Genomic DNA, 27,577 nt, shown 5'->3' with positions numbered 1-27,577 from the left:
ATGAAATTACTTTTCTCAAAAAAAAAAAAAAAAATCTCTTCCTCACCTTTGCAGGAAACATCTGTGAGGCTACGTCTGGCTGCAGGTAAAAAGCATGGATTAAGCGAGGTTACTTACGTGAGTATTCCCGTTTGCTTAAGTGCTGGGGTTTGCCTTGCTTGCGGCGAGACATGTTGGTTGGTGGGTGGCTTGCGAGAGCTCGGTTCACATCGGGAGAGCAGGGTTAGAGAGAAGGAGACTCCAGAGAAAATATCTTCATCAAATGCCTTTGACATCCAAAATAAATTAGAAATAATACAAAGATGGTGCAGGGAAGATGAATTGTGGGACAGCCGTCATGCCTTTTTTTTTTCTTTTTGGAGGGGGGTGAAAAAAAAAGAAGAGAGAGAGATAGAGAAGGAGAGAAATGAAAAAAATGGCAAAAGCCCCCCTGAGCTGCAAGTTCAAGTGCGGACGTGACGTCCCTGCAAACTTGAACGTCAGGAGCTGGATGGACAGAGACATACAAAACATGGGCAGGGCCAGGGGGGAGAGAAGAGGAGGAGGGAACGCAACACCAATGGACACTCATAAGGGGCTGGACAGGAAAACCAGACCCGGGCAAGCCAATGGACAGTGATCAGAAGGAGAGGGGGTGGGAATGAGGGCACTCGCAGTACAAGGGGGAGGGTGAGGAGAGATGGGGCTAGACACAAGCTGCTGCTTATTGAAAGGAAGAAAAAAAATAAAGAAGCACAATGTTGAGCTGGAATCTGATCCTGCTGTGGAGATAGCACAGAGAAAAGAGATCACAGCCTCTATCACATAAACACACTCTATACGTCCAACCCTGTGAGATCCAAACAAATGCTCACATGCTGCATGCGAGGGGCACTGGGAAGAATCTGCAAGGGGGGGGGGGGGGGGGACACAGGATGATGCTGTGTTCTAAAAAGCTGCTGGGGTCAATGATGTACAAGAAGAACATAAAACACAACAAAAAGCTGCTACCTACAGGAGCATAAAACAAAAAGTTTCCAGATGGGAACTGACAGATTAATATAAGTTAAAAAGAGGAGGGAGGGGTTAGAAAGTTGTATAAAAAAAAATCGCTCTGTGAAAGGAGGAGTATACAACACTTTAAACTTTATTATCCAGCGCAAGTATTTTGTGGGGCAACTTCAGTTATATGTACTGCATGTTGCAAAAAGTAATTCAATAGCATTATATACAGTAATATGTTGTTGTTATTATTATTATTATATATCTATATTTGCACTGTGCTGACATTTTTTGCAGCACTTTCCAAACTGCACCGAATAATTAATAATGAAAGAGGTCTCAGCTTAATGTCATGATCATAGCCTAGGTCCAATTATGGGGGAAGCCAATTAACCTGCTAGTGTATTTTTGTGGAAGTGGGAAGAAACCAGAGTGATCAGGGGAAACCCTGACACAGACTAAGAGAGAACATGCAAACCTAAACAGTGTCCTGACCAGCAATCCAACCTGGGACTCCAGGACTGCAAGGCAGCAGGGTTATCTACCATGCCACCGTGCTACCCATATGTGTGAGTTATTTATAATTTTCTCTATATATCGTGTGTGTGTTGTGTGTGTGTGTGTGTGTGTGTGTGTGTCAGAATGTGTATGTGCGTGTGTGTGTCAGTATTTGTGTGTGTGTGTGTGTGTGTGTGTGTGTGTGTGTGTGTGTGTGTGTGTGTGTGTGTGTGTGTGTGTGTGTGTGTGTGTGTGTGTTAGGATTTGTGTGTGTGTATGTCAGAATTTGCAGATTGATAGATAAATGGATAGATAGCTCATAATATAGGAAGGATGCTTTATAGTTGCTATACGTTGCTGCATAACACAAGGGGTTAAGACACAGAGGGAGGGGGAGGAGTTGTTAAGGAAGGAGAGATAGGTATGTGCAGACAATGAAGCAGGGAGGACATAAGATTCTATAGCTGGAAGGCCACAAGCAACAAGGGCAGAGTTCAACTGGTTTAAGGTAACTGGTAAAGCCAGCAAGTGGTCAAACAAACAAAGGTAACTCAAAAGAAATGAACAGGAGTTCAAAGGCTAGCCTTGACCAGTAGGGGAGAGAAAAAAAAATCTGAAAATAGCAGGAGCCAAAAACTTAACATGAGATATCACATGCTGGTTCCCACAGTGCTACATTCTCTCTCCAGATGAACGACACCTCTATCCCCAGCATAGTACAGCAAAGTGACAGTTTATGGAACTATTGCCTATAACTATTGTCCTTCTATGGCAGGGATTAAAAGAGGGGTAGAAAAATGATTGATAACACTTTCTGATGTTATTATGCTATTTGCCCACAGTGATAATTGCTTTCCTTACTAATATATTTGCATTTATTGTATTGTACTATTGTTTTGCCTCTTCTTCAATGAAAAAAGGGGGCAGAAAATAGGAACTGTGAGTAGAAAAACTCACTCATGCCGATAAAATATTCATTGTTCTTGTAAAGTCACTATTTTAGTGAAGGACTATAAAAAGTTGTCCCTTTAAGGAAATGTAGAGAAAAACTAAAAATTAGGTGCAACCTATGCTTGCCACTGCAGAAAAACAAAAAAATAGGCACAACCTATGCTTGCCACTGCATACTGGTATATAATCAAGAGGAAATCAACAACATAAATAACTGCCTTGATCCGACAGTGAAAGCTATTCTGTGTTTGTGAACTGTATAGGTACACTAAGATAAAGAAAATATTGAAAAGTAAACTGCAGCTCTGTTTCTGCTGACAGGACTTTGTCTTGGGGGCACAGACGGCTTTGAAGAAGCTTATTAAGGAATGTGCAGAGAAGCTGTTGGAAATAAGACACTGCCTGAATCCTACACACAAGTTGCTGCTGGCAGAAATCCCTGTCTATTAGAGGCTGTGTCGTTCCAGCAGTAGCACCCCCTAGGATCTGAAGTTTATTCTCAAACAGAGAACTTCCTAGCACAATCTGCCGGAGAAAAAAAAACAAAACAAAAAACTTCTCAGCCAGGTTAACAAAATTCTTCAGATCTGGTGAGCAGGAGGCAAAGTAGCGGATCCAGCAGGCGAGAGAGTTCTTCGACGCATGGCGTAACTGTCTCGAAAATTCAGTCCAGAACTTTTCAGATCCGCAAACCAAACATTTTCCACCTCTGTTACTTCTAATTTGCAAAACAAACCTGAATTATCGCAAATGCCTTCTGTTTTAAGAAGACTTGCTTAACATTTCGGTAAGAGGCCCCTTATACACACTCCTAGGAGTTCTGGTTCACCATGAGCTTGCTGGGTAATCTGTTACTTCTAATTTGCAGATATAGATCATACAAATAGGGATGATCCGGAGGACTGACCGAACCTGCTTTCTATTCAGAGCTGGGTAGCATCATTCCAAGATGTGTATAAGTACATTTATACATTAGGAAAGGCTTATGCGCCGGGTTTCCTTAAATCGGCATAACGCTGAATTTATAATTTCCAACTCTGCATTATTTATTGTCATTAGCATTAGTGCGTGCTGGGGGGATGGGTGTTTACATTCACAGTAGGGGGAGGAGTTGGAAGGTATGGCTTCATGTCATATATTGTGCATATGTCAATGTCTCTTTACTCGCCCCACTCAGATATAACACGTATATTCAGCTACATTCTCCCTGGTAGCATCGCTTTATGGTGAACCTGGGACAAGCGAGGGGTTAATTACGAATTCTTGGTGTTGAGGGTCGGGAATGATTCCAGAAGATGTGACGGAATTTTGGGGGGGAGATCATTTTATCTCGTTAGGATCTCTCCGTGGGTTTTTATCAGACTCCTTTGATTACTGTTGCTATTATGCGTTCGCAAGTGCCAGCAATTTACACAGTGCTGCCAGCAATATCTTAAGAGTTTATAGTCGCTACTAAGATTAACCAAAGGAAAACCGAACGGCATCTGACTTATTGGAGCTTACAATCTAAAGGACTAAATATTCTCCAATTTTAGCATCATCTAACACTAGGATTTATCAGTAACAAGTGTCCTAAACCTTTATTCCAAATCTCTTTTAAATACTGTTCATCATCTAATTCCTTACGCGATTAAACACCCCAGCGTCCCTGTAGAGAAAACATATCCCTAGGCCTACAATCAATGGTCAGAGAAAAGGACTCTGGGAAAAAAATGTTCAATACAATAGACCTATGCAACTATCAGTGGTCACTGCCTCTGATTGCATTTTAGCATTAATACAAATATACAGTAGATGTGTATACCCATAAATATATATGTATTTATTTGCTTATAGGCCATTAACATTTTAAACTTTAGATGCATAAAATCAGTTTAATTTACCTTGTATTCAATTCAGGCTTTCTACCTTGAAATAGACAGGCTGCAAACATCATCACTCAATCACAGAAATCTGCAACGATCTAAAAATAAAAATTCCATTTAGAAGTCTCATTCAAATCCTTATTTCCTATCGCGATTCGGGTAAACGTCGTATGGTGAGCTGTCTAGAGATTGTAATCGGTAGAAAAGTCAGTGAGACAAATCTGACTTACCAATGTAATGTATGCATGCTGTAGCTGGGATTGTACTATGCACAGGTATACTGATAGATGACACACGGAAGGAAATGTATGCATTGTGCTAAAGGCTCAGACCACATGGAGTAGCATCTACGATGAAAAAAAACAATTAATTATATAAGTTTAAAAATGCAAGGGGAGGTTATGGAAAAACCCTTCAGTGGTTATTTTCAATCAATAAATTGCATTGTTATATTGATTTTCTTAAACAAAATTCACAATAAATTCAAGAGCACTTAGTTACAGTAGAATTATTTATTATTATGCACCCGTTAAGACCAAAGAGGTGACTTTCCGACCGCACGCTTCAAAGTAAGCTGTGTATACATACTGCCACATTTCTCACGTGTACGCAAGCAATGCCTTATTGCCCTCAGCCTATGTCTTTTACTATAGCTCAGTACTAGTCCTCGAAAACTTCTGTCATTTCTGATGATCATTAGCAGGAAGTATTACCCATTCTGCAAATCAGACAGCAACTTATTAATAATGGTAACTTATAATTTACATAGGTGAGCGCATAGGACGTATTAGATATTTTAATGAGAAGAGTGTGATATATTTCAGCAGCTACCAATCCACAACCGCCTTTGCTCACTTACCTGATGAAAGGTAAAATGTGATTGGTTGATATTCACAGATGTACATTATGCAAATTTTTTTATGGCTTACTGCTCTATTAAATAATACTAGTATATTTTATATTTTTGTATAGCTGAGTGTTTTCTGATGTTATCCGCCATCTCTGGCTGAGGAGAGGCTGTCTGAAGTATATCTATAGGATTACCAGGAAGTCAGCTGTGCACGGTAAAATAACAACCCCACGATCCCCAAATTTATCTCCTATGTACACCATTCTCTGAGGAAGTCCTGAAAGTTTTTGAAAAATCATCTGAAATATCATTCAAGGCTCTCTTATACAGGATAACCTGTATTTTCTGGAACTGTGATATGCAAATAATGACACGTTTTGTGAGATCTCTCGGATTCTATATGCCATTTCCTGCAGAAACGTCTATAAATCACAATCGTTATACTAAGCACAATTTTTTTTTCCTTTTCAGGCTGCAGTAAATAAAGGGAATGTTAAAATAATTTCTTGTGAGTCAGTTTTATTGTGTTTTGCAGTGGGATGCCTGCAGGGATTTTATATCTGTCTCGTAATTACGGACGGTGGGGCTTTATTCAGTGGACCTGAGGTGGCGTGTACGCAATTGCTGTCTGAAGCCCAAAGCTCATATTTTCGCCTTTTATATTCTTGCCGCGTTACTTTGGCTTTATGATAATTCTTATAGAAGAACCACAGCCAGGATAATAAAAACTAGCGATGGAGTATGCAGACTTTGCCTAGGCATTCATTACCATTCCATATTTCATAGGGTGGCCATAGACAGATTGATCCCTTCAAGATCTGGCCTGCTGCAATGCTTGGCAAGGATCGAGGGGTGATCATATCACTTCCCACCGAATCAGCTTAACTTGGTGCAGCTGTTTTCTGCCCCCCGCTGCTGGAAGATAAGAATGCTGGTGTTATTTCTGTCTGTCCTATGCAGAAGGCAGGAGGAAGTCATGGCACAGACCCCACCAGCACCCTCATCGGATAAGTATACAGGTAATATCTGCCCACCTGTTCGGCACTGCAACACACATCTGTGCTAAGAATGTTTTTTATATTTTGGCTGATTGCTCTTGAAATTTCTATGTGGTCGGGCCAGCTCTGCCCACAATGAAGCACTATAGCCTCCTTGGTGCATCACTGAGAAATCGAGCTCCAACCATTCGGCATTAGTCTTGTTTAGGACCCAGCAGAAAATCTCATAGGAAATTCGGTTAGTGTGATGGGTGGCAGCATCCTCTTGAGCTGCTTGGTTTCAGATAGGTTGTAGTAAGCTACGCCCACACTATTCAGCCAATAACAACGCTTTGTGCTTTAGAGGGTGTTGTGATTGGAGAACTGTTCCCTATGAGGTTTCCTGCAGGGTCCCCTAAACTAGAGCAGAGCCCATCATTGTATGTATATGTGCGCAGCTTTAGTGTATACTAGCAGTTTTGAGGGTGTTATGAGACCCTACGGGCCATCGGAAACTACAAGAAGGATTGAGGTAATTTTTAGCATTATTAATGGTGTTTGTGGGATGGGGCATTTAACAAAGAACCACAAAAAGAAAAAGATCTATCCTATCACAAACAAATGCCCATATGAGCAAAAAAATCTAATGGAGTCAATGATTATAACGAAAATACATGATAATTTTAATATTGGGAAATACCCAGAACAAGCTTAAAAGCAAATTAAAAAAAAAAAAAACATACTGCAGTCATAAGGCAATGTGGTTGAAGTGATTAAAGCATACCTGAACTCAGAACTTCCTCTCTGCTAAGCAACACCATAATAACCTTTAAAGAAAACACTTTTCTTTGTTAAACCTGATACAAATCCTGCAACAAATCTGCAGTGTGTCTTCCTGCTTTCATGGGAGCAGACATAGGGTTATCGTTCTGTGTTTACAAATTAGCTGCTCTGCCAAGGCAGCCAGCTGACACAGCTGAGAGATCAAAATACAATTGTGATTAGTCGCAAATGAGAAGGAATTAGACAGGCTAAACTCTTTAAATTCATACAGGGCGAACACTAAGACTCCAGCGCAGGAGATTTGGGCGCAACCGGCGCCACCATAGGCCGTAATAGGAATTAGGAAATAGGAATAGCAGCGCACTCAGTGTAACTTCGGCGCCATCAGAAGACGGAGCTGAAGTTACATTTAAAATACTGGAATTCAGCCGAATTACTTCATTCCCCACCATCCATGGCGGCCTGAAGGGGGAATAGTAATTAACACGGCCGGGACTTGTGCGGCAGCAGGATCAGCCATATACCGGCTGTATCCTGCGCCCAAGTCTCCCGGCACCCATTCTTCTCATACGCCATTCATTTCTCTATGTTTTCCTTCTGTCCTGTGCAAGAGTTCAGGTCCACTTTAAACAACCTGCAGCATTCGGTTACTGCAAATGCCCTCAAAACACCATGGGGTTAAATTCCTGAAACCCTGATAAAATGACTGCGCGGTAACAGCTCATGACAATTTTCCTGGTATTTATGCCACCAACATAACTCGGGATGCACAACTCATATTATAGATACACAACAGGCTCCAGTTGTATACCACACATTATGCAAATACAGTATAACACACGGTATACAACAAGCACATGTGATGTATACATAACGAGTAACACTAGCTGCGCAATGTGCAGAAGATAAAAAAATTATCTCCTTGGAGAAAAAGTTAATTGCATATGGGCACGTCTGTATGGACCGTGCTAGTATTAGGAACTGTTTTCATTGCGGAGGTAGTGGTGGAAGTGGCTAAACACCTGCTTTATCTACTGTACCTCACAAACACCACACAAAGGCCTGGGAAACCACTATAGGCAGGCTTCCAGGCCTCTACACAACCACCAGTGTAAATTGAGCCCTCCTGCCTGTCATCATTAGACCTTCAGTGCAGACACCACATCACAGATATGTGAGGAATCTTGTCACACTCAGCAGCGAAGATTTTGCAAAAAGCAGAGAGTGGATGGGGAAAGCTTTCAAACCTGCAGACTCACAGCAGTGCTATAGTACAATAATATACAATGTACAGACGTTTGATAAAAAGAATGTGTTTTGTAGGTAGGCTAGGGAGGGAGTACTCAGATCTCTGCCAGTGAACTCCAGAGGGTGAATTGAGAGCATAATGTCCAGCAAAGTATGTCAAGTAGGGATGGTCAATAAGATGCAAGTAGCTGATGGAAGATTATGTAAATTGTGTAAGCAAATGTATGCAGTTTCAAATATGGACCACTCAAACTTTACCTTGGCAAGATTTGACTGGTCCATTTTTGATTGCAAAATTTGTGTGATCCCGCATGAACGCAAGATTATTTGAATTTCAGGCTCCGTACACACACATACAATTTTAATCTTCAGGTGACTGACCAATTTTACCATTGTCATGTAGTATGAGGGGCAACAGATTTTGAATACTATGACTATGAACAGACTGTGCAGGTATACTCTCAGGGATGAAGCACACCTGAGCGGTTCGTGAGCGGTTTTTAAAACGCTAGCGGTTTGAAAACCGCTTAGCTAATGTAATTCAATGGCCTGGTGCACACCAGACTGGTTCATTTTTTCCACAAACGCAAACTCGGGGGCTGCAGCATTTTTTTTTTATTTCTGAGGTGTTTCTGCCTCAATGTTAAGTATAGGAAAGTGGAAAGCGGCTCCGAAAAAGGCTAGATCAGAGCGGTTTTCCGGGCGTTTTTGTTACAGTAGCTGTTCAGTCAGCTTCACTATAACAAAATATGACATCTGCTACACAAAAACGCTCCAAAAGACGCTAGGCATGTTTAGAAAATCTCTCTAAACATGCCTAGAATCACTCTGAAAATCTGCTTCAAAAACCTTTAGACCCCATTCACACTTAGAAACGCCCAAGATTCTTTTCCGTCGTTTTTCAGGAGTGATTTTTCCGCGATTTCAAGCGGAAAAATCACTGAACACTGCGGCGATTTTGCCGCGATCGCGTTTAGCGATTCTATAGCACTGAAACTTGATCGCCGGGAAATCACCTGAAAATGATGCAGGCAACGCGTTTGCGTGTCGCGTTCTTGTCTGTTTTTGGGCGATTAGCGCAAATCGCCCAAGTAAGAACGGGCCCATAGGGTTTCATTACGCTAGCACTTTTAAAAAGCGGTAGCGTTTGAGCATTTTGGCAAAATCGCGGCAAAACGCTCTAGTGTGAATGGGGCTTTAGCGTTTTGCGGATCTGCTAGAGGTTTTTGGTGTGCACTGGCCCTCATACTAGTACATGGAAGTGGTATATGCCTAATGCTAGGTTCACCTACTCCCTTGGCTGCTACTCAGAAAAGAATAAAAAGGATGGGTGCGAACACACACTTACAATTTAGATTTGTCTATTTACCACTTCCATGTAGTATCAGTGCCAACAGATTGTGTAGGTCTCATGCTAGGCGCACACATAGCAGAAACGCTAGCATTACAGGAAACGCTGCGTTTTTGCCGCTAATGGAGGTCTTTGGACCGCAGGATAAACCACATAGCAAAAACATATATGCGTTTTTGATGCGTATTTTAAAAAACGCTGGTTTTGTTGCATAATCTTCAAAAACGCATGAAAAACGCACATAGTGAAAGACAATGGAAACGCAATGGTATGCGTTTTTCTATGGTTTTTGCTTGAAAAAAAAGTTTTGTGATGTATTTCCGCTTCCTGTTGTCTTCCTAGTGATTTGCATAAAATGCAAAATGAGAACGCATGAAAAACGCATACAAAATGCATATGCGTTTTTTATATGCAAACCGCTGAAGCATTAAAATGCACGCAAAACGCTTAAAAACGCATCTGCAGTAAAAAAAACGGAAACGCAGCAAAAATGCACAAACAATGCACACAACATTAACATAAAACATGACATAAAACGCAGCTTTTCATGTTATGTGTGCACCTAGCCTCATACTACATGGAGGTACCGGTAGTTTAATTGGCCTATCATTAGCCAATTAAAATTGGATGTGTGTAATGACCCTAATGCTGGGCATACACGGCACGTTTATGCGCCGGAATCGAGCCGCTGGCTCGCGTGGATCGATTCCCGCTCGTCCCCACGGGCATTCCTTATCAGCGCTTCGTTTCTGTTCATTGTCCGCCCGCGGGGATTGAGCACAGTATCGATCCGCCGCAGTGATCTGACAGGTTGGATATTATCAATCGAGCCATCAGCGGCTCGATTGATAAGAACTATCGCGCCGTGTATGCCCAGCATGAAGCCTGGTACACACGTTCAATTATGATTGGCCAATCACTGACCAATTTTACCACCTCGATGTAGCATGAGAGATTATCTACACAATCTGCTCATAGTATTCAAGTCTGTTGACCGTCATACTACAAGGAGGTGGTAAAATTAAAAGTGTGTACTAGGCTTATGAATATTTTCATATGCATATTATCCCTACACAAGTGTCAGTGGGGTGGTTTCACCAGACTCAAACTTTACGCATGCAAACAGCGCACCTAAAGTTTAGAGAGAGTTAATAAAACTACGTAACGCACTGTGTGTAAATAGCGCTACTTGCGTTAGACACATTAATAACTGTTATTGGCTGACTTGGTCAGGCTCTACAGCATTGCACAGTCTATACATGTCATGAAGTTGATTTATAATTGTGACGGTTCTACACACTTGGTCATTTATGCCCCTGCAATAGCTCTGTACTGTGACATGCATTTTTACAAATCTTTACAACCATCTGTGATAGTAAATACAAAATGATTTCTACTGGTCAGACAGTTTCTACACATCCTATTGTCTCCAGATCTGCCTCTATTGTCTCTGGAGCGGAGAATCAAACTTACCTGTATGGGAAACTATTTAGCTGAAAGATACACTTTGACAAAAAAAACAAAGATAGTAAAATGTAAAATATGTGCACATAAGAAGTATGTTTATTCCAGAGTAAAATGAGCCATAAATTACTTTTCTACTATGTTGCTGTCACTTACAGTAAGTAGCAGAAATCTGACAGAAGTGATAAAATCTTACTTTTTTCATTCAGTTCCCCCCATTAGCGACGGCGACGTGGATTAGACTATTGCAGTATAAGGGTGTACAAGCGGCAGTTGAAAAGTAGCAATACCGCTCTCACCCCTACCTCCATCTGTTGTTCCTAACGAGCGCGGATTTCGCCGCTCGCACAAACAGCGGTAGCACCTGTCATATTGACGTCACCGCTGTACAAACAGGAAGACTGCGGAGGGGACCTTCAGAGTCACGTCTGAGCAGGCACTGATGTGGGCTCCTATTGAGACTCGCACACATGCGCAGTCTTAGCCGATCACTGCACTGAAGTGTGCAGTAATTCAATAGGAGCCCACATCAGTGCCTGCTCAGACGGGACTCTGAAGGTCCCCTCCGCAGTCTTCCTGTTTGTACAGCGGTGACGTTACCTGTCAATATGACAGGCGCTCCCGCTGTGTGTGCATGCGGCGAAATCCGCGCTCGTTAGGAACAACAGATGGTGGTAGAGGTGAGAGCAGTATTGCTACTTTTCAACTGCTGCTTGTACACCCCTATACTGCAATAGTCTAATCCATGTCGCCGTCGCTAATGGGGGGGAACTGAATGAAAAAAGTAAGATGTTGTTGTTCATAATGCACACACACACACAAAAAAAAAAACAACAACTGGTAACCAATACTCTCATTACACCAGCTCTTAAAGTGACAAAATGAAAAAAAAACATTTCGTGACACTGGCCCTTTAAACAATGATGCTGGCCAGCTTCCCTGCTCGCTACACAGTTTTTTTGGCAGTTGGACAGAGCAACTGCCATTCACTAAAGGTGCGTACACACATGCGACTATAGTCGTTTGTAACGATCGTTCCCCGATCTTTACCAACGACGATCGTTACAAAAAAGAACCACCGACTATTAAGGCAAACGACGAACGAGCCAAATCGCTACAAAAGAAAGTTCTGTCTCGGCGGATTTTAACCAACGACGATCGTTTGCAAAAGTAGTACATCGTTGGAAACGATCGTTCGTACTAGGCTTGACATGCGCATTTCACTATTTCTTCGTGAAACTTCTCTTTTTTATGCGCAGGCGCAATAGTTGCTTTTTGTGATGTAACGTTCGTTCTAACGATCAGATCGTTACACACCTTTTAAAACTAACTTTACTTAGGTCGTTCTTTCATCAATTAAAAGTTTGTTCGTCGTTCTTAACGAACGATCGTTGTCGCATGTGTGTACGTAGCATTAGTGAATATGAAAATAAATAAATCCCTGAGAATCCCCCCATGAAGAGATGGACTAGTCCAAAACCTGTCGCTTCTGTCAGATTTCTACTACTTACTGTAAGTGACAGCAACATAGGAGAAAAGTAATTTATGGCTCATTTTACTCTGGAAAAAACATACTTCTTATTTGTTTATGTTTGCACATATTTAAAATGTTACAATTTTTCGCCATAGTGTCCCTTTAGTAGACAAACAGCTTAAAGTGAACCCAAGGTGAAAGTAAACTGAGGAGATAATCAATTGGATGTGTCCTACTCCAAAAAATAATATTTTTTTTTTAGATATCATATTGTTTTATATTATATATATTTTTTTATATTGTATTCTTCTCCCTCCCCTCCGGGTGTGAACCGGAATATGACGCGTGGCAGACGGAGGGGGAAGAAGTTAGGAAGCTTGCGCATGCGCAGAGAGGACCCGCAGGCTTCCTCTTCCAGGGTCACAGAGCAATTTTCAGCAGAGTCAGGGCCCGTTTCCACTTGTGCGAATCTGCATGCGTTTTCTGTATGCAGATTCGCATAACCAATACAAGTGGATGGACCTGTTTCCACTTGTCAGAAATCCTGTGCGGATTTGGGGGGCAGGAAAAATCTGCACGGCAGAGCCATCAGCGCATACAATGTATTTAATAGGAAATTCACATGCGTTTTCGTATGCTAATTTTACCGCAAATTTGCAGGCGGTTTCACATAAAATCAATGTAAAAGCACATAGGCACTCACATGGTTACATTCGCATACTTGCTAACATATGCGAAAACGCCCGCGAATTCGTGGTAAAATTCGCATCCGCGTGCGAATTCCTTTTGCGTTTTCCGCGTCTAATTTGCACCGCACAAGTGGAACGGGCCCTTACTGGATCCCATGTAATTAATAGCAGCCAGCCCGGGAGCAGGTGCGCTTACCTAAGGGGCCAGTGAGTGTCTCCTCTTAACCAAATATTATTATTATTATTTATTGTATTTAGAAAGCGCCAACATATTATGCAGGGCTGGACAATAAATACATGCAATGATACAAGGATGACAGACATAACAGGGTTATACAACATAGAACAAAGTTATACAAGGCAAATGGTACAAGATACATGATCTTGTGATTACTGCCTGGTTAGGTAGGCCCAGTAATACAAGTGCAGGCTGTCATAGGAAAGGAGCACATGATCCTGTAGAATAGATTACACTAGGGAAGGGAGGACCCTGCTTGAGGCTTACAATCTAAGGAAGGGGGGGGGGGGGGGTGGAAACACTAGGTAGGGCTGTGGAATATTCCAGGGCTGAGGAGTCGGAGTCGGGAGTCGGAGTCGCATAATTTTTGTACAAAATCCACAGCCCTGTTAAGTATTAGACTAAGGAGTCGGAGTCGAGGAGTCGGAGTCTGAGCAATTTTGGGTACCCGGAGTCGGAGTCGGGGTTTCAGAAACTGAGGATTCGGAGTCGGAAGATTTTTGTACCGACTCCACAGCCCTGGAATATTCAGTAGAGGGTTACTGTGTGGTAGGGGGTGGGTAGGCCATCTTAAAGAGGTTGGTTTTGAGAGCTGTGGGTAAGCTGATATGCACAGCCATGGTGTCCAGTGTTCTCCCCTGAAATTTTTCCAGCCGGGTGGCATGAAAAAGTAGCTGGGTGGGATGAGATGAGAGAATGCAGGGCCGGTGCTTCTGTGTGCAACCCTGCTTATAGCATAGGAGGAGGTGAGCTGATAACAGCCGGGTGCTAACCAAATCTAGCCGGGTGAAGCACTTGGCTGAAAGAGCCTGGGGAGAACACTGGTGTCTGCTCAGGGTCCCTTTAAAGGGAATCAGACACGAAGCACGCTTGTGTATTTTACCATATATATCAGTAATACCATTAGAGAAAACACTTACCATGCTCTCTGTTTCATCCTTACTGCTAAAAGTGTCTGTTATCAGCTGTGATAAGAATCCCGGACTGAGCATTCAGTCTGGCTTTGCTGGGAATTATTATAGCTGAGTCATTATAGCAGAGCCACAAGGGGGCAGGCTTGGGCTTGAAAAGACACCAGAGAAGACAGACTGAGCTATAATCTTTCCGTAGCAAAGCTAGACTCAGGCTAAGTTCACAGTGGGACGTTAAAGTCGCGCGTTAAAACAGCATTTAACGCAGAATAACTCACTGCAATGAAAAATCAATGCCTGTTCACAGTGCACACGTTGCGTTGGTGTCTAACGCTGCACGTTAAGTAAAAGTACTGCATGCAGTGCGTTATACACGTTATTAGCTGCGTTGGACTGTTTGCACATGCTCAGTAATGACTTGGAAGCATACTTTTCATTGCCTGTATTTTTTACTGTATGCGACGATAATGCTGCGTTGCCACTTTTTGGGCGCGTTGCGTTGTAAGCTTGTGGTGCGACTTTAACGTGGCATCAAAACGCAACGTCCCACTGTGAATGTAGCCTGAATGCTCAGTCGGGGATTCTTATCAGAGGTGATAACAGTCAGATTAAACAGAGAACAATGAAACAAAGAGCAGATTAGGTGTTTACTGTCATGTTTCCACTGATTTATAAGGTAGAATACAAGAGGGTGCTTCATCTCTGGTTCTCTTTAATCAATACTAGTTGCCTGGCAGTCCTGCTGATCCTTTGCCTCTAACACATTTAGCCATAGACCCTAAACAAGCACATGCTGATCAGGTGTTTCTGACATTAACCGCAGGCTTGTTTCTGGTGTTATTCAGACACTACTGCAGCCAAATAGATTAGCAGGGCTGCCAGGCATCTAGTATTGTTTAAAAGGATATAAATATGGCAGCCTCCATATTCTCATTATAGTTGTCCTATAAAACACATGAACTATTGATGTTTTTCTATCTCTCCCCTGCCCTCAGGAGCAGGGATGCTCACCGCATGCATTTACGAGTAATCACAAGTGATTACTCGTGATTCAAATGTTTAATTGGTGCAGGTGTGCGGCAGGGATACAAGGGGTTAATTACCCATAATTCCGCCGTCTGCTCTGTGTTCCAAAGAGCTTGCATGCATCCTATTGGTCGCATTGCAAGCCTCACACCGACGCACTCCCTCCTTCAAGCCAGAAGGAGGAAGTGTTACGGTGTGAGGCTTGCAGCGCGACCAATAAAACGCGTGCAAGCTCTTTGGAACGCAGGGCGGACAGCAGAATTATGGGTAAATAACCTCTTGTATTCCTGCCGCACACCTGCGCCAATTAAACATCATTTAAATCACGAATAATCACTTGTGATTACTTGTAAATGCATCCGGTGAGCATCCCTGCTCAGAAGTTGTATTTTGCCAGGGAAACTTTTATGGCTGTTATTTGCTCATCAGTGAGGTTTGCTATATTCCTGACATGGTACCGACAATAGAGAAGCGGTCACTTGCATGCCTGGAAATTAACTCTTTTAGGCAGCAAGATAATAAAAGATAAACAACCTGGTTATTAATATGTTTGGCACTGTACATACACACGTTTTTCTCATCATGTCACATGTCGCCTCAGGTGCACTTATAATGAATATTGAGAACTTTTACAGCCAAAATCATCAAATGAACTAGCTTATTTAAATGCCCTGGCTTTAGGGCTGGTGCACACCAAGAGCGCTTTTAAAAATGCCAGCGCTTTGAATAGCGCTTGGATAATGTTTCTGAATGGGATGGAGCACACCAGAGCGATGAGCTTTTTTCTCAAACGCAAGCGTGGGTCCTGCAGCATTTTTTCTGATTTCTGAGGTGATTCAGCCTCAATGTTAATTATAGGAAAGTGGAAAATCGCTCTGAAAAGCGCTAGATCAGAGCGATTTTCCAAGTGTTTTTGTTACAGAAGCTGTTCAGTTACAGCTGTACTCTGCTCAGGCCCGCTCCCTCTCAGCCTGTGTTCTCCCTATGGGCCTGATTCACAAAGCGGTGATAACTCAGTTATCACGCCTAAAAGACTTTAGGCGTGATAACCTTTGCACTAGCAAAGTTATCACCGCTTTGTGCTCTAACTCGCGCGAAGCTACCGCGCGTACGTGCGCGCGCAAAGTCCCATAGGGCTTAATGGGCGCTGCGCGCGTAGCGCACCGCGCTACGCGTGCAAAACTTTGCGCACGGGAGTTCGCGCGAATTCCTTCAGATCACGCCTAAACATAGGTTTAGGCGTGATAAAGGGTTTTTCACAGGCGTGCAAAGTGTTTGCACCGCTTTGTGAATCAGGCCCTATGTGTGAGAGCAGTCTGCTCAAGCCCGCCCCCCTCTCTGCCTGTGTTCTCCCTATGTGTGAGAGCAGTCTGCTCAAGCCAGCCCCCTCTCTGCCTGTGTTCTCCGTATGTGTGAGAGCAGTCTGCTCAAGCCCGCCCTCTCTCTGCATGTGTTCTCCATATGTGTGAGAGCAGTTTGCTCAAGCCCGCCCCCCTCTCTGCCTGTGTTCTCCCTATCTGTGAGAGCAGTCTGCTGAAGCCCGCCCCCCTCTCTGCCTGTGTTCTCCCTATCTGTGAGAGCAGTCTGCTGAAGCCCGCCCCCCTCTCTGCCTGTGTTTTCCCTATGTGTGAGAGCAGTTTGCTCAAGCCCACCCCCCTCTCTGCCTGTGTTTTCCCTATCTGTGCACAGACTGGCATCACATAGAGCAGTGCATGTGAAGAGAAAAGCAGATCAGTAAACATAGATTTATTTTTCTACCCAGCTAATTAGTGTCCTGGGTTGAGTTACACGCTTATCTCTGCCCATCTGAGCCAGGAACATACAGGGACCCCGTTCTGATGACTGTACACAGATCAAATGCAGCAACAGCTGTGCTTGTCTTTGGTTTTACAGGAATAAGTAAAAGTAATTGTATATGTGTGTATATGTCTGCAGTTTTTTTTCCTAATATATATGTCCCTGCATACATTATTTGATGGAGAACTTTACACACAGTGACATTAACCCAGAAGCAGATGGTGGCCATCTTGGATTTTAGATAAAAATGAAAAATGAAGAATAATATGAGCACAGGAGAATAACAAAAATGACAGGAATAGCCTGTATTTGGCATGCACTTTCGGGGGTATGCTTATTTTAAAGGTACCTGTTCATCTCAGGTTTCCTTTAAAAAAGAAGCTGCTTGTGTGGCTGAAGCGCTATCCCAGAACTAGTATGCAGATCAGATGTTCCGATCAGGTGCATTGCTAGGATCCTAAGAGATTCGGGGCACTTTATGGCATTCCAGCTGGAAAATGGGTGTGGCCATGCACCAGAATGTGGGTGTGGTCATGGGTGGAGCAAAATTGACATGAACTTAACAGCAGTCTAAATAGGCCTGCCCAGCAAAATGTTGGATGAGGCCCCCTCTCCATTAATACAAAAAAAATGCAGCATACCGGTATCACATAAATAGGCAGTGTCACTTAAACATAACCCGGCAGAGTTACCTGACTTCTGTGCTGGTTGGTCTGGCTTTCTGCTGGGCAGGCTGGCCTGTTGCCAGGTTGTCTTTCAGTTCGCCCACAGCATTCCCTGACCTTCTAGTGGACCCCCTCCCATGCTCCCACGGGCCTCCCATTGAGGCACTACAACTCCCTGCATGCCCCCATAGAAGAGCCACAGCTCCCTGCATGCCCCCGTGAAGGCATCACAGTTCTCAGCATGGCCCCACATGCCCCCATAGAGGCACCACAGCATCCAGCATAACCCCAATTGATGCACCACAGCTCCCAGCATGCCCACCATTGAGGCACAACAGCTCACTCTGCCTGGGGGACATCAGGGGCACCCCAGAACAGATCAGGTGCATGTGCCACGGATCTTTGGGGCTAGCAACACCCCTGGTTCCGATTACACTGGGTGTATTATTGTTGCAAGTGTGTGACTGTGACACTACTGAAACCCAAAGATCCAAGAATAGAAGTCCGCCCCAGGATAATATTCACCCACTGCTGGATATCTTTTTTGCATAATCAACAGCTTCGCAAACTGTTCCTTCATCTTCAAAATCCATCCAGCAGAGTATTGACTCCAAACAAGTAGATAGGCTTATCTCAATCCAATCTATAATTGCAGAAAAGGTAGGACAACAGCATCCTTTCTCTACATCCAGTCCAAGATCAGCATGACAAGTTAAACAACTGCCTTTTTCTACAAGACAAGCAGTCTCTCTATTCCTTCTTAAATATCAGCTTAAATTCCTTCTTTCTATCTTCACATCTGAGCCAGAAACATATACAATGCTGCCCATAATTATTCATACCCCTAGCAAATTTTGACTTAAAAGTGAACTTCAGCCTAAACAAACATACTGCCATTAAGTTACATTAGTTATGTTAATAAAAATAGATTGGTAATATAATTTCTTACCCACCCTGTTTTAAAAGAACAGGCAAATGTTTGTGATTTTATGGGGGAAGCCATCTTTTTCATGGGGGCAGCCATCTTAATGGTTGAAAGAGGTGACAGGGTGCGTGTGACACAGTTCCAACTGTCCTGTGTTCTGATCACCCCTCCCAACTGCGTGCGCTAGGCTTCCAATCTCAAATTCAAAATAAAAAAAAAATAAAAAAAAAATTGCACCAAAACAGCAGAACAAGAACAACAGCATCAGAAAATCCCATCATGCTTTGCACAGCATCAGGGGAAAAATGCCCCGGGGCAGTTTTCTTCTGTGCAGCTAAAATTGAGGCTTGGGCAAGAAAAACAAAGTTCTGATGCTATGAAATTGTTAAAGAAACACCAAACCATTTCAGTGCTGCTGAGTAGATTGTTAGTCTGGAGGGTCACTTTAAAATTACTTTTATTCAACCAGCAAGTAATTTTGTGACGGGAAATGACATAGGTGTCTCCCCAAAAAATAATAAGACGATGTACAAGCGACATTATTATGTAAAAAAAAATTCTCTGCTTTTGTTTGAGCAAAAATGTCCAGTCCAAAATTATTCATACCCTTCACAAACTGTCACAGTCTGTGGGAAAATCCAAAGTTCTATACCATTCCAAATATTCCAGGCTGTCCTGTTAAAGTATTCTGATTACCCTGATTAATTTGGTACAGCTGTTTTAATCAACTCAACAGGTGAAAAAGAGCAGCTCTCTGCAGTTGGTTTGTGGACTACCATGGCTAAAACAAAGGAGCTCAGTGAGGACTTGCAGATGCGTATTGTGGCTGCTCACAAGTCAGGAAAGGCCATTTCTAAATGTTTTCACGTTCCAGTGGCTACAGTGCAAAGTATAAATTAAAAAATACAAGATGTTCCACACTGTGGAACATCTCAAAGGACGTGGTCGAAAGCCAAAAGTGACACCTGTTCTGACCAGGAGGATAGTGAGAGAGGTGAAAAATAATCTGAGGCTCAACACCAAGGCCATCCTGGCGAATCTGGACTCTACTGGTGGCAATCTCTCAAGGCAGACAATCCTATGGACACTGCACACTGCTGGGTTCCATGGATGCAGACCAAGGAGGACGCCATTTCTCCAGATAAAGCACAGAAAAGGTAATTTGGCCTTTGCAAATGTTCATTTGGACAAACAAGAAGATTTCTGGTCTTCTGTGTTATGGTCAGATGAAACAAAAATTGAATTGTTTGGTCACAATGATGTTTCCTTCATTTGGCGTAAAAAAAAGCAGAAGCTGTCAACCCAAAGAACGCCATCCCCACTGTCAAATATGGTGGTGGGGACCTAATGCTTTGTGGGTGTTTTTCAGCCAATGGACCAGGGAACCTAATCACAGTAAATGGCTCCATGAAAAAAATGCATGAGGATTCTCAATGACAACATCAGGCAGTTTGCAGAGAAACTTGGCCTTGGGAACCAGTGTACATTTCAGCATGACAATGACCCAAAACACATAGCAAAAGTGGTGAAGAAATGGTTAGCAGACAACAACATTAACGTTTTGGAGTGGCCCAGCCAGAGTCCTGACTTGAATCCAATTGATAATCTGTAGAGAGAGCTAAAGATGAGAGTGATGGCAAGAAGACCCTCCAACCTGAAAGATTTGGAGCTCATTGCTAAAGATGAATGGGCAAAAATACCTGTGGGGACATGCAAAAAGCTGGTCTGCAATTATAGAAAGCGTTTGATTGCTGTGATAGCCAATAAAGGCTTTTCTATTGATTATTGAGAAGGGTATGGAAATTTTGGACTGGACACGTTTTGCTCAAATCTAAATATAAGCTGAGAAATGTTTTTTGGGGTTTTTTTCCCACCAAAATGCCTCTTGTACATCATCTTATTATCTTTTGGGAGACACCTATGCCATTTCCCATCAAAAATTACTTGCCGGTTGAATAAAAAATAAATTAATTCATTGCAAAGTGAGAATATAAAAAATGGTAGATAGATCAAGAAATGATTGATATGTGCCGTGTAATTTGTTCATGTTGTTTGATCCACCATGAGCCTGCAGGTCATCATCTTTACTGCTGGCAGACAAGAAAAGACTAAGCAACACCAACTGCAGTTGTCTATAAACATACCCATTAACAATGTTATAGGCCAGTGATCTGCAAACTTGCCTCTCCACAACGCATTGCAGAAGTCTGACAACCACAGTCATGATTCATAAAGGCAAATGCATTGTGGGGCTTGTAGTTCCTAAACAGCTGGAGAGCCAAGTTTGCAGATCACTGTGATAGGCTAAAAGGTTGGAGTCTCATATACATATATATATATATATATATATATACACACACACACAGAAGGAAATACTGCTTGCTTGGAAGTTGGAAACAAACTTTACTTCCCACAATGCAACAAAGTTCACAGTCGGGAATCTGTCAGGGCCTTGACATTGACATCACACTGTGGGAGGGGTTTTACCACAATATCAAACACACAGCCCCTCCCCCAATGATGTATTCAAGAAAAGATTCCTCATAAGAAAGGGGGTATCAGCAACTGATTGGGATGAAGTTCAATCCTGGGTTTTAAGTTCCTCTTTAAAGGGATACTGTAGGGCGGTCGGGGGAAAATGAGTTGAACTTACCCGAGGCTTCTAATGGTCTCCCGCAGACATCCTGTGCCCACGTAGCCACTCCCCAATGCTCCGGCCCCGCCTCCCGTTCACTTCTGCAATTTCAGACTTTAAAGTCAGAAAACCACTGTGCCTGCGTTGCCGTGTCCTCGATCCCGCTGATGTCACCAGGAGCGTACTGCGCAGGCCTAGTATGGTCTGTGTATGTGCAGTACGCTCCTGGTGACATCAGCGGGATCTAGGACACGGCAACGCAGGTGCAGTGGTTTTCAGACTTTAAAGTCTGAAATTCTACAAGTGAACCGGAGGCGGGGCCGGAGCATCGGTGAGTGGCTGCGCGGGCACAGGATGTCTGCGGGGGACCATTAGAAGCGCTGGGTAAGTTCAACTCATTTTCCCCCGACCCCCCTACAGTAGTCCTTTAAGTCAGGACTGAAGAACAAATACAGTTTATGCAAAGAAGCTGGATGTACACCAAAAGATACTACTTTGTTGGTAGTCCAAAAATAGTGCCTTAGATAAAAGATGCATGACATGTGTTTGGGTCTGCTGCAAGGGCCCTTTTCCACTAGCTGCAATCCTCTTCAAAAGCCAACTTGCAGCCGTTTTACTGATCGCAAGAGCACCGTGATTTACATGTAAATGGGGTACTCATTTTCCATTAGCGCGTTCCGACTTTTGCCTGCACGCAATCACCAGCCAGCGCAATTCCCGCCACAATCGCGTTTCGTTCCCCACAGCTTGCAAATAAAGGATATTTATTGCAAATGTTACTCCTGTCCACCTGATCAATTTTTCACCCAGTGAAAGTCCATGGAGTTCTTATGTCACATATTTGTTCCTACATTTGTGCTTTGCCCATTCTCCTGTACGGAGCTTTTGTGATCTTTATTAGCTGGCTGTGAGTTTCCAAACAGAGCATTGTACAAGAAGGCCCTGATACTAGGGGTGGTTAGGAACTCTCTTGTATAGAGTCTACTAGATCTATATCCTAATGCACTGGCAGAGTGTAAATCATAGAGGATTTCATAGCTCTCTCAGTAGTTTTCTGTATGAAGTATGAGCAGCCTGGCCTCCAGACGTAACCTTTTAGAAAAAAAAGACAGTGCTTTTATTTTATGGTGTAAAGTGCTTTTAGCTCCGGGGCTCGGGACGTGAACGTGGTCAGCAAACAGCTCCTCGATTTGAGCTTGATGTAGTTGCATCCTGTGCTCCGGAGCAGCTTGCTGGAATCAGGAGGCAAAGGGGTTAATGGCTTATTTCAATGGAAAACGACAAGATCACAACAAGAATCTCCTCATATGGCTTCCAAGGCCGACACCTTTCATTATTTACTTAAGAATCAATCTGTCTTCAAGGGACAATCTAAAATAAATGACACTTTCTGAGGGGAAAAAAAAACATTGCATATATTACATGCCGTCTTCAGAAAGGGTTCTAGTCGCATGCATTGGTTATTATTTATTGGTAGGCATTTATTTTTGTCATTTACTGGTGATGTTCATAAACTGCAAAGCAGAGTCAGCCATTTTGTCAAGGGGTAATTACAACCATAGAAGATAATGCAAATGGATCAACCTCCCTGGTGGTATGATTATTTACGGATTTTAGGGTCTAAAAGCGGTGCAATTTTTTCGCACACTTTTAGACCCTAAAACCAGGAAATAATCATACCGCAGAGAAATCCGTGGCAACCCTGCACTTATACTCACCTCTGTGGGATCCAGCACTGCAATTCTCCCTCCGTCCTCCGGGTAACCCCCGTAGTGAGATTGCCGTCTGTCGTCATGACGACAAACGACGATTTCCCCAGAGGGATCCAGATCCTCTGAAGAGAATGGCTGCCAGGCCCATCCCAGGGGTGGTAAGCTGAAACACCCGCTGCGCTTAAGGCTCTGCACAGACCTCCCCAGCAGCTGCCCCGAGTCAGGCTCGGGATTACCACTCCTGGCTTCTTTTTTCCACCCCAAGCCTGACTAGAGATTACCGCCAGGGGGTTTAAAAGGAACCCAAGGTGAGAAACATATAGAGGCTGTCATATTTATTTCCTTTCAAACAGTACCAGTTGCCTGGCAGTCCTGCTGATATTTACAGTCAGTAGTGTCTGAACCACACACCTTAAACAAGCAGCTAATCTTGTCACACTTTCGTCGGAAACATCTGCATACTTGTTCCAGGTCTATGGCTAAAAGTATTAGAGGCAGTGGATCAGCAGGATAGCCAAGCAATATGCCTTGTTTAAAAATAAATAATTACTGTATGTCAGCCTCCATAAGTCTCTCACCTCGGGTTCCCTTAAAAGAGACACTGAAGCGAAAAAAAAATTAAGATATTATGATTTGTATGTGTAGTACAGCTACGAAATAAAACATTAAGATCAGATACATCAGTCTAATTGTTTCCAGTGCAGGAAGAGTTAAGAAACTCCAGTTGTTATCTCTATGCAAAAAAGCCATTAAGCTCTACGACTTTCAAAGTCGTGGAGAGGGCTGTCTTCTGACTTTTATTATCTCAACTGTTCTCTTTTTCTCTGCCAGAGGAGAGGTCATTAGTTCACAGACTGTTCTGAAAGAATCATTTTGAATGCTGAGTAAAAGAGCAAGAAAAGTGAGGATTGGCTCTCTGGTGCATGGAAAAGAGTAAAAAATTGCTTTATTATATAAATCACATATATCAAAACACTATATACAAATCCCCCTAAGACACATTCAATCCCATAAAAATAAAAGTGTTAGCTCCTCCTCAACACTTATTCCACCTAAGGGGGCTGCAGTCCCCCAAAAAAATGTTTGTAATGAATGCGGAGTCCAATTCCACGGTACAAAATTAATGATCGTCACAAGAGTCCCAAATGTGGGGTCCCCAATGGCATGACTTGCTTACTGCTGATTGATGTACAAGTGGCAGTTATAAAGCATTTGTGTCCATGTGCAGAACATTCATAGAGCAGCAGGTAGCATGTAGCTTTAGCCCGACCCTAAGGCAATGAAAATGAGCATAGTCCACAGAACCTCCAGACACAATGCAGAGTGGCTTGTTAGTGGATGCAAGCAGGAAAAGCAGCAAATATTAATATGTACTGTAGTTCATATCCCTTAGTCACAAGGCAGTCAGGCATATATAGACAATAGCAGGAGCAGTATGCACTACAGTTCTTGTCCCTCAATTGCAGGGCAAAGGCATCTATCAGCATGCTCTTGATGCACAAACAGCAAGTGTAGCAAGGTTGGGCGCATGCAGTAATCACAAGATATACATCCCTCCATCCAAGAGGAATGAGGCAATGTAGTCAGCAGGTGGGGCAATAGATGATGTCAAGCGTGCCACATAGTTACCAGTCCCATGCCAGTGTGTCCGGCGAATGTGGGAAGGCTCCTGATGTCCTGATGTTATTGTGTTGAGTCAGGTGGAGAAAGCGGAAGAGGAAACCTGCTGCCAGGAGAGCCTGACATGTTTCGCCGCAACTAGCGGCCTTTTCAAAGGCAGGCAGCGTGAATGACATCCAGACGCCATTACAGCGTCTATAAGTACGTGCATAAGCCGCGCCGCTCCGCCCGCCCAGCGCCCCGCCGCCTCCACGTCACCGCTACACGCCCACAAAGCAATCACGTGGGCGTGTGGGCGCCAGGCCTCCGGAGGGGGCGCTGGGCGGGCGGAGCAGCGCGGCTTATGCACGTACTTATAGACGCTGTAATGGCGGTAATACTGCTGTGCTCAATAAAAGAGCCTTGAACGTATCTTGGTGGTGCCAATCCATTTTTCTTCTTGACTACAGTGGTCCCAAGAGCAGGGGAGGACTGGGACCTTTTGGCCTGGGGGGACAACACAAACTAGAGGCCCGTTTCACGTCATCCCCAGCCCAAAGCCATATCTTTCTTGTGTGCAAATCTTCAAATTGTGATGACTAACAGCCCCAGCCACACACACACACACTATGTACCTGATGCCTAACCCTATTTCTCCGCACAATCTACCTGTCTGTCTCTGATGCCTAACCTTAAAGAGACTCCGTAACAAAAATTGCATCCTGTTTTTTATCATCCTACAAGTTCAAAAAGCTATTCTAATGTGTTCTGGCTTACTGCAGCACTTTATACTATCACTGTCTCTGTAATAAATCAATGTATCTTTCCCCTGTCAGACTTGTCGGCCTGTGTCTGGAAGGCTGCCAAGTTCTTCAGTGTTGTGGTTCTGCTATGAACAGGGCCGGTTCTAGGTGAAAGGGGGCCCTGGGGCAGAAAAAAAATAGGGGGCCCTGCCTCTCAGCGAGTCTATCAGCGGCGGATCTCCGCCTCTCCCCCGCCCCTCTCAGTGAAGGAAGACTGAGAGGGGCGGGGGAGAGGCGGAGATACGCGTCTGACAGACGCGCGTGCGGCAGGGCTGCGGCCATTAGCCCTGCCTCACCAGGAGAGATCCACGCTAAGAAGGAAGGGGATTTGGGAGGTAAGGGACCCCCGTTCAGCTGTGTGGGATAGCGGCCTTTTAGCAGGGGCACACATGCCCTGCTGAATATAAGAGCTGAAGCGAGTTTTATTCTCGCTTCAGACTCTCTTTAAGTATCCCTTTACAAAAAAAGAATTTAGTGGCAGGCCACAGGCATCAGGATCTCCCCCCCCTCCCTGAGCCCCCCCCTTCCCTTACACATACAAATTAAAAAAAAAAATTCAGTGTAAGGCCCCAGGCAGCAGTATCCCACAATGCCACAACCAACTACACCCCCATCACCACCAAAGCTCCCCCCCAGTCCCCCTCCCCTTACACATACAAATACAAAATAAATAATCCAATGGAAGGCCCAGGAAGCAGGATCCCACAAGGCCACAACCACCAACTAAACCTCCATCACCACCAAAGCCCCCCCCCCCCCCGCACATCCACAGGATTGCCTGACTGACTTACCATTTACGTCAGTCAGGATCAGGACAGGCTCTCCAGTCTCCGTATGCTGATGCCGCCAGTGCGCTCCAGTGATGACGTCACGTGACGACGTCCTCTCCCCTTTCCTCGCAGGCATGGACGTCCACGCACTGACGTCCATGCCTGCGTGGTGTCAGTCTGATGTGCGTCCAGGAGGTGGAGCTGGGCCCGGCAGCGCTGAGTGGAAGAGAGGACGCCGGGTGGTTTCCATGGAGACCCGACGCTGGAACCAGCGGTAGCGGTATGTATCTCTTCAGTTCCTCCCCGCTCCGGCCAGGCTCAAACTCGCGGCGAGTCTCCGCACCCGGCCGGCACCCACACACAGTCAGGGCAGCCCAGGACACACAGGCAGCACTGCAGCCAGCAGCAGCACAGACAGTGTCCCAGGCCGCCTGCCAGCGGGGGCCGGGGCCCGCCAGGCGGCCGGAGCCCTAGGGCAGCTGCCTTCCCTGCCTTTATTGTAGCGCCGGCCCTGGCTATGAACTCCCCCTTCCAGGCCCCTCTATGCACACTGCCTGTGTGTTATTTAGGATTAGAGCAGCTTCTCTCTTCTCTCTTATCTTTTACAAGCTGGATAAATCGTCCTCTGAGCTGGCTGGGCTTTCACATACTGAAGAATTACAGACAAGGGCAAAGCTGTTTGCAGGAAGAAACAAGCAGCCTGAAACTTCAGTGCATGAGAACAGGGGGGAAGAAACACACAAATGATCTCTTGAGATTCAAAAGGAAGGCTGTATACATCCTGCTTGTGTATGGATTTATTTTCTATGTGTGGACATACTGTACATCAACCTACTTCCTGTTTTGGTGGCCATTTTGTTTGTTTATAAACAAACTTTTTAAAACTGTTTTTAACCACTTTTAATGCGGCGAGGAGCGGCGAAATTGTGTCAGAGGGTAATAGAAGATGTCCCCTAACGCACTGGTATGTTTACTTTTGTGCGATTTTAACAATACAGATTCTCTTTAAAGGAATTATCAGGCTTTTTTTTTTTTTAATGAAAATAAGTGCTACTTACCCAGGGCTCGTCCAGCCCCAAGCTCCCAGCATGTCCCTTGCCGCAGCTCTGCAGTCAGCTGTTCGCTGCCGCTGCCTCCCAGCCCCCGGCGATGACGTCAGGCCGACTGCGCCTGTGCGAGCGGCACTGTCAATCACTGCCACATGGACCAGAGCGCACTGTGCAGACGCAGAACTACTGCGCCTGTGCAGTACACTCCGGTCCACGTGGCGGTGATTGACAGTGCTGCTCGCACAGGCGCAGTACAGGCCGACATCCAGGTCGGACTGGTGCCATCGCCGGGGACTGGGAGGCAGCGGCAGCGAAT

The 27,577-nt window shown here is 44.2% G+C and overlaps 1 protein-coding gene across 5 annotated transcripts in view; it reads right to left on the bottom strand.

Annotated features, from left to right (window-relative positions):
- BCL11A (BCL11 transcription factor A) overlaps positions 1-27,577 on the bottom strand; it is a 229,438-nt gene that overhangs the window by 187,939 nt on the left and 13,922 nt on the right. For 2 of the 5 annotated variants that reach the window (XM_068232415.1, XM_068232412.1), the window contains exon 1: positions 118-850. In XM_068232415.1, the coding sequence (XP_068088516.1) occupies positions 118-172 (55 nt within the window). In that variant the 5' untranslated portion in view covers positions 173-850. Of the gene's footprint in view, positions 1-117; positions 851-4,313; positions 4,394-4,525; positions 4,643-27,577 lie in introns of those variants that run through there. The other 3 variants (XM_068232413.1, XM_068232411.1, XM_068232414.1) reach the window with 3 other exon arrangements.

Source organism: Hyperolius riggenbachi, chromosome 4 (genome assembly GCF_040937935.1).
Source record: "Hyperolius riggenbachi isolate aHypRig1 chromosome 4, aHypRig1.pri, whole genome shotgun sequence".
In the NCBI taxonomy this organism is placed as follows: Eukaryota; Metazoa; Chordata; class Amphibia; order Anura; family Hyperoliidae; genus Hyperolius; species Hyperolius riggenbachi.
Note: the sequence above shows the minus strand (reverse complement) of the source record. Positions and strands in the feature narration are given on the sequence as shown.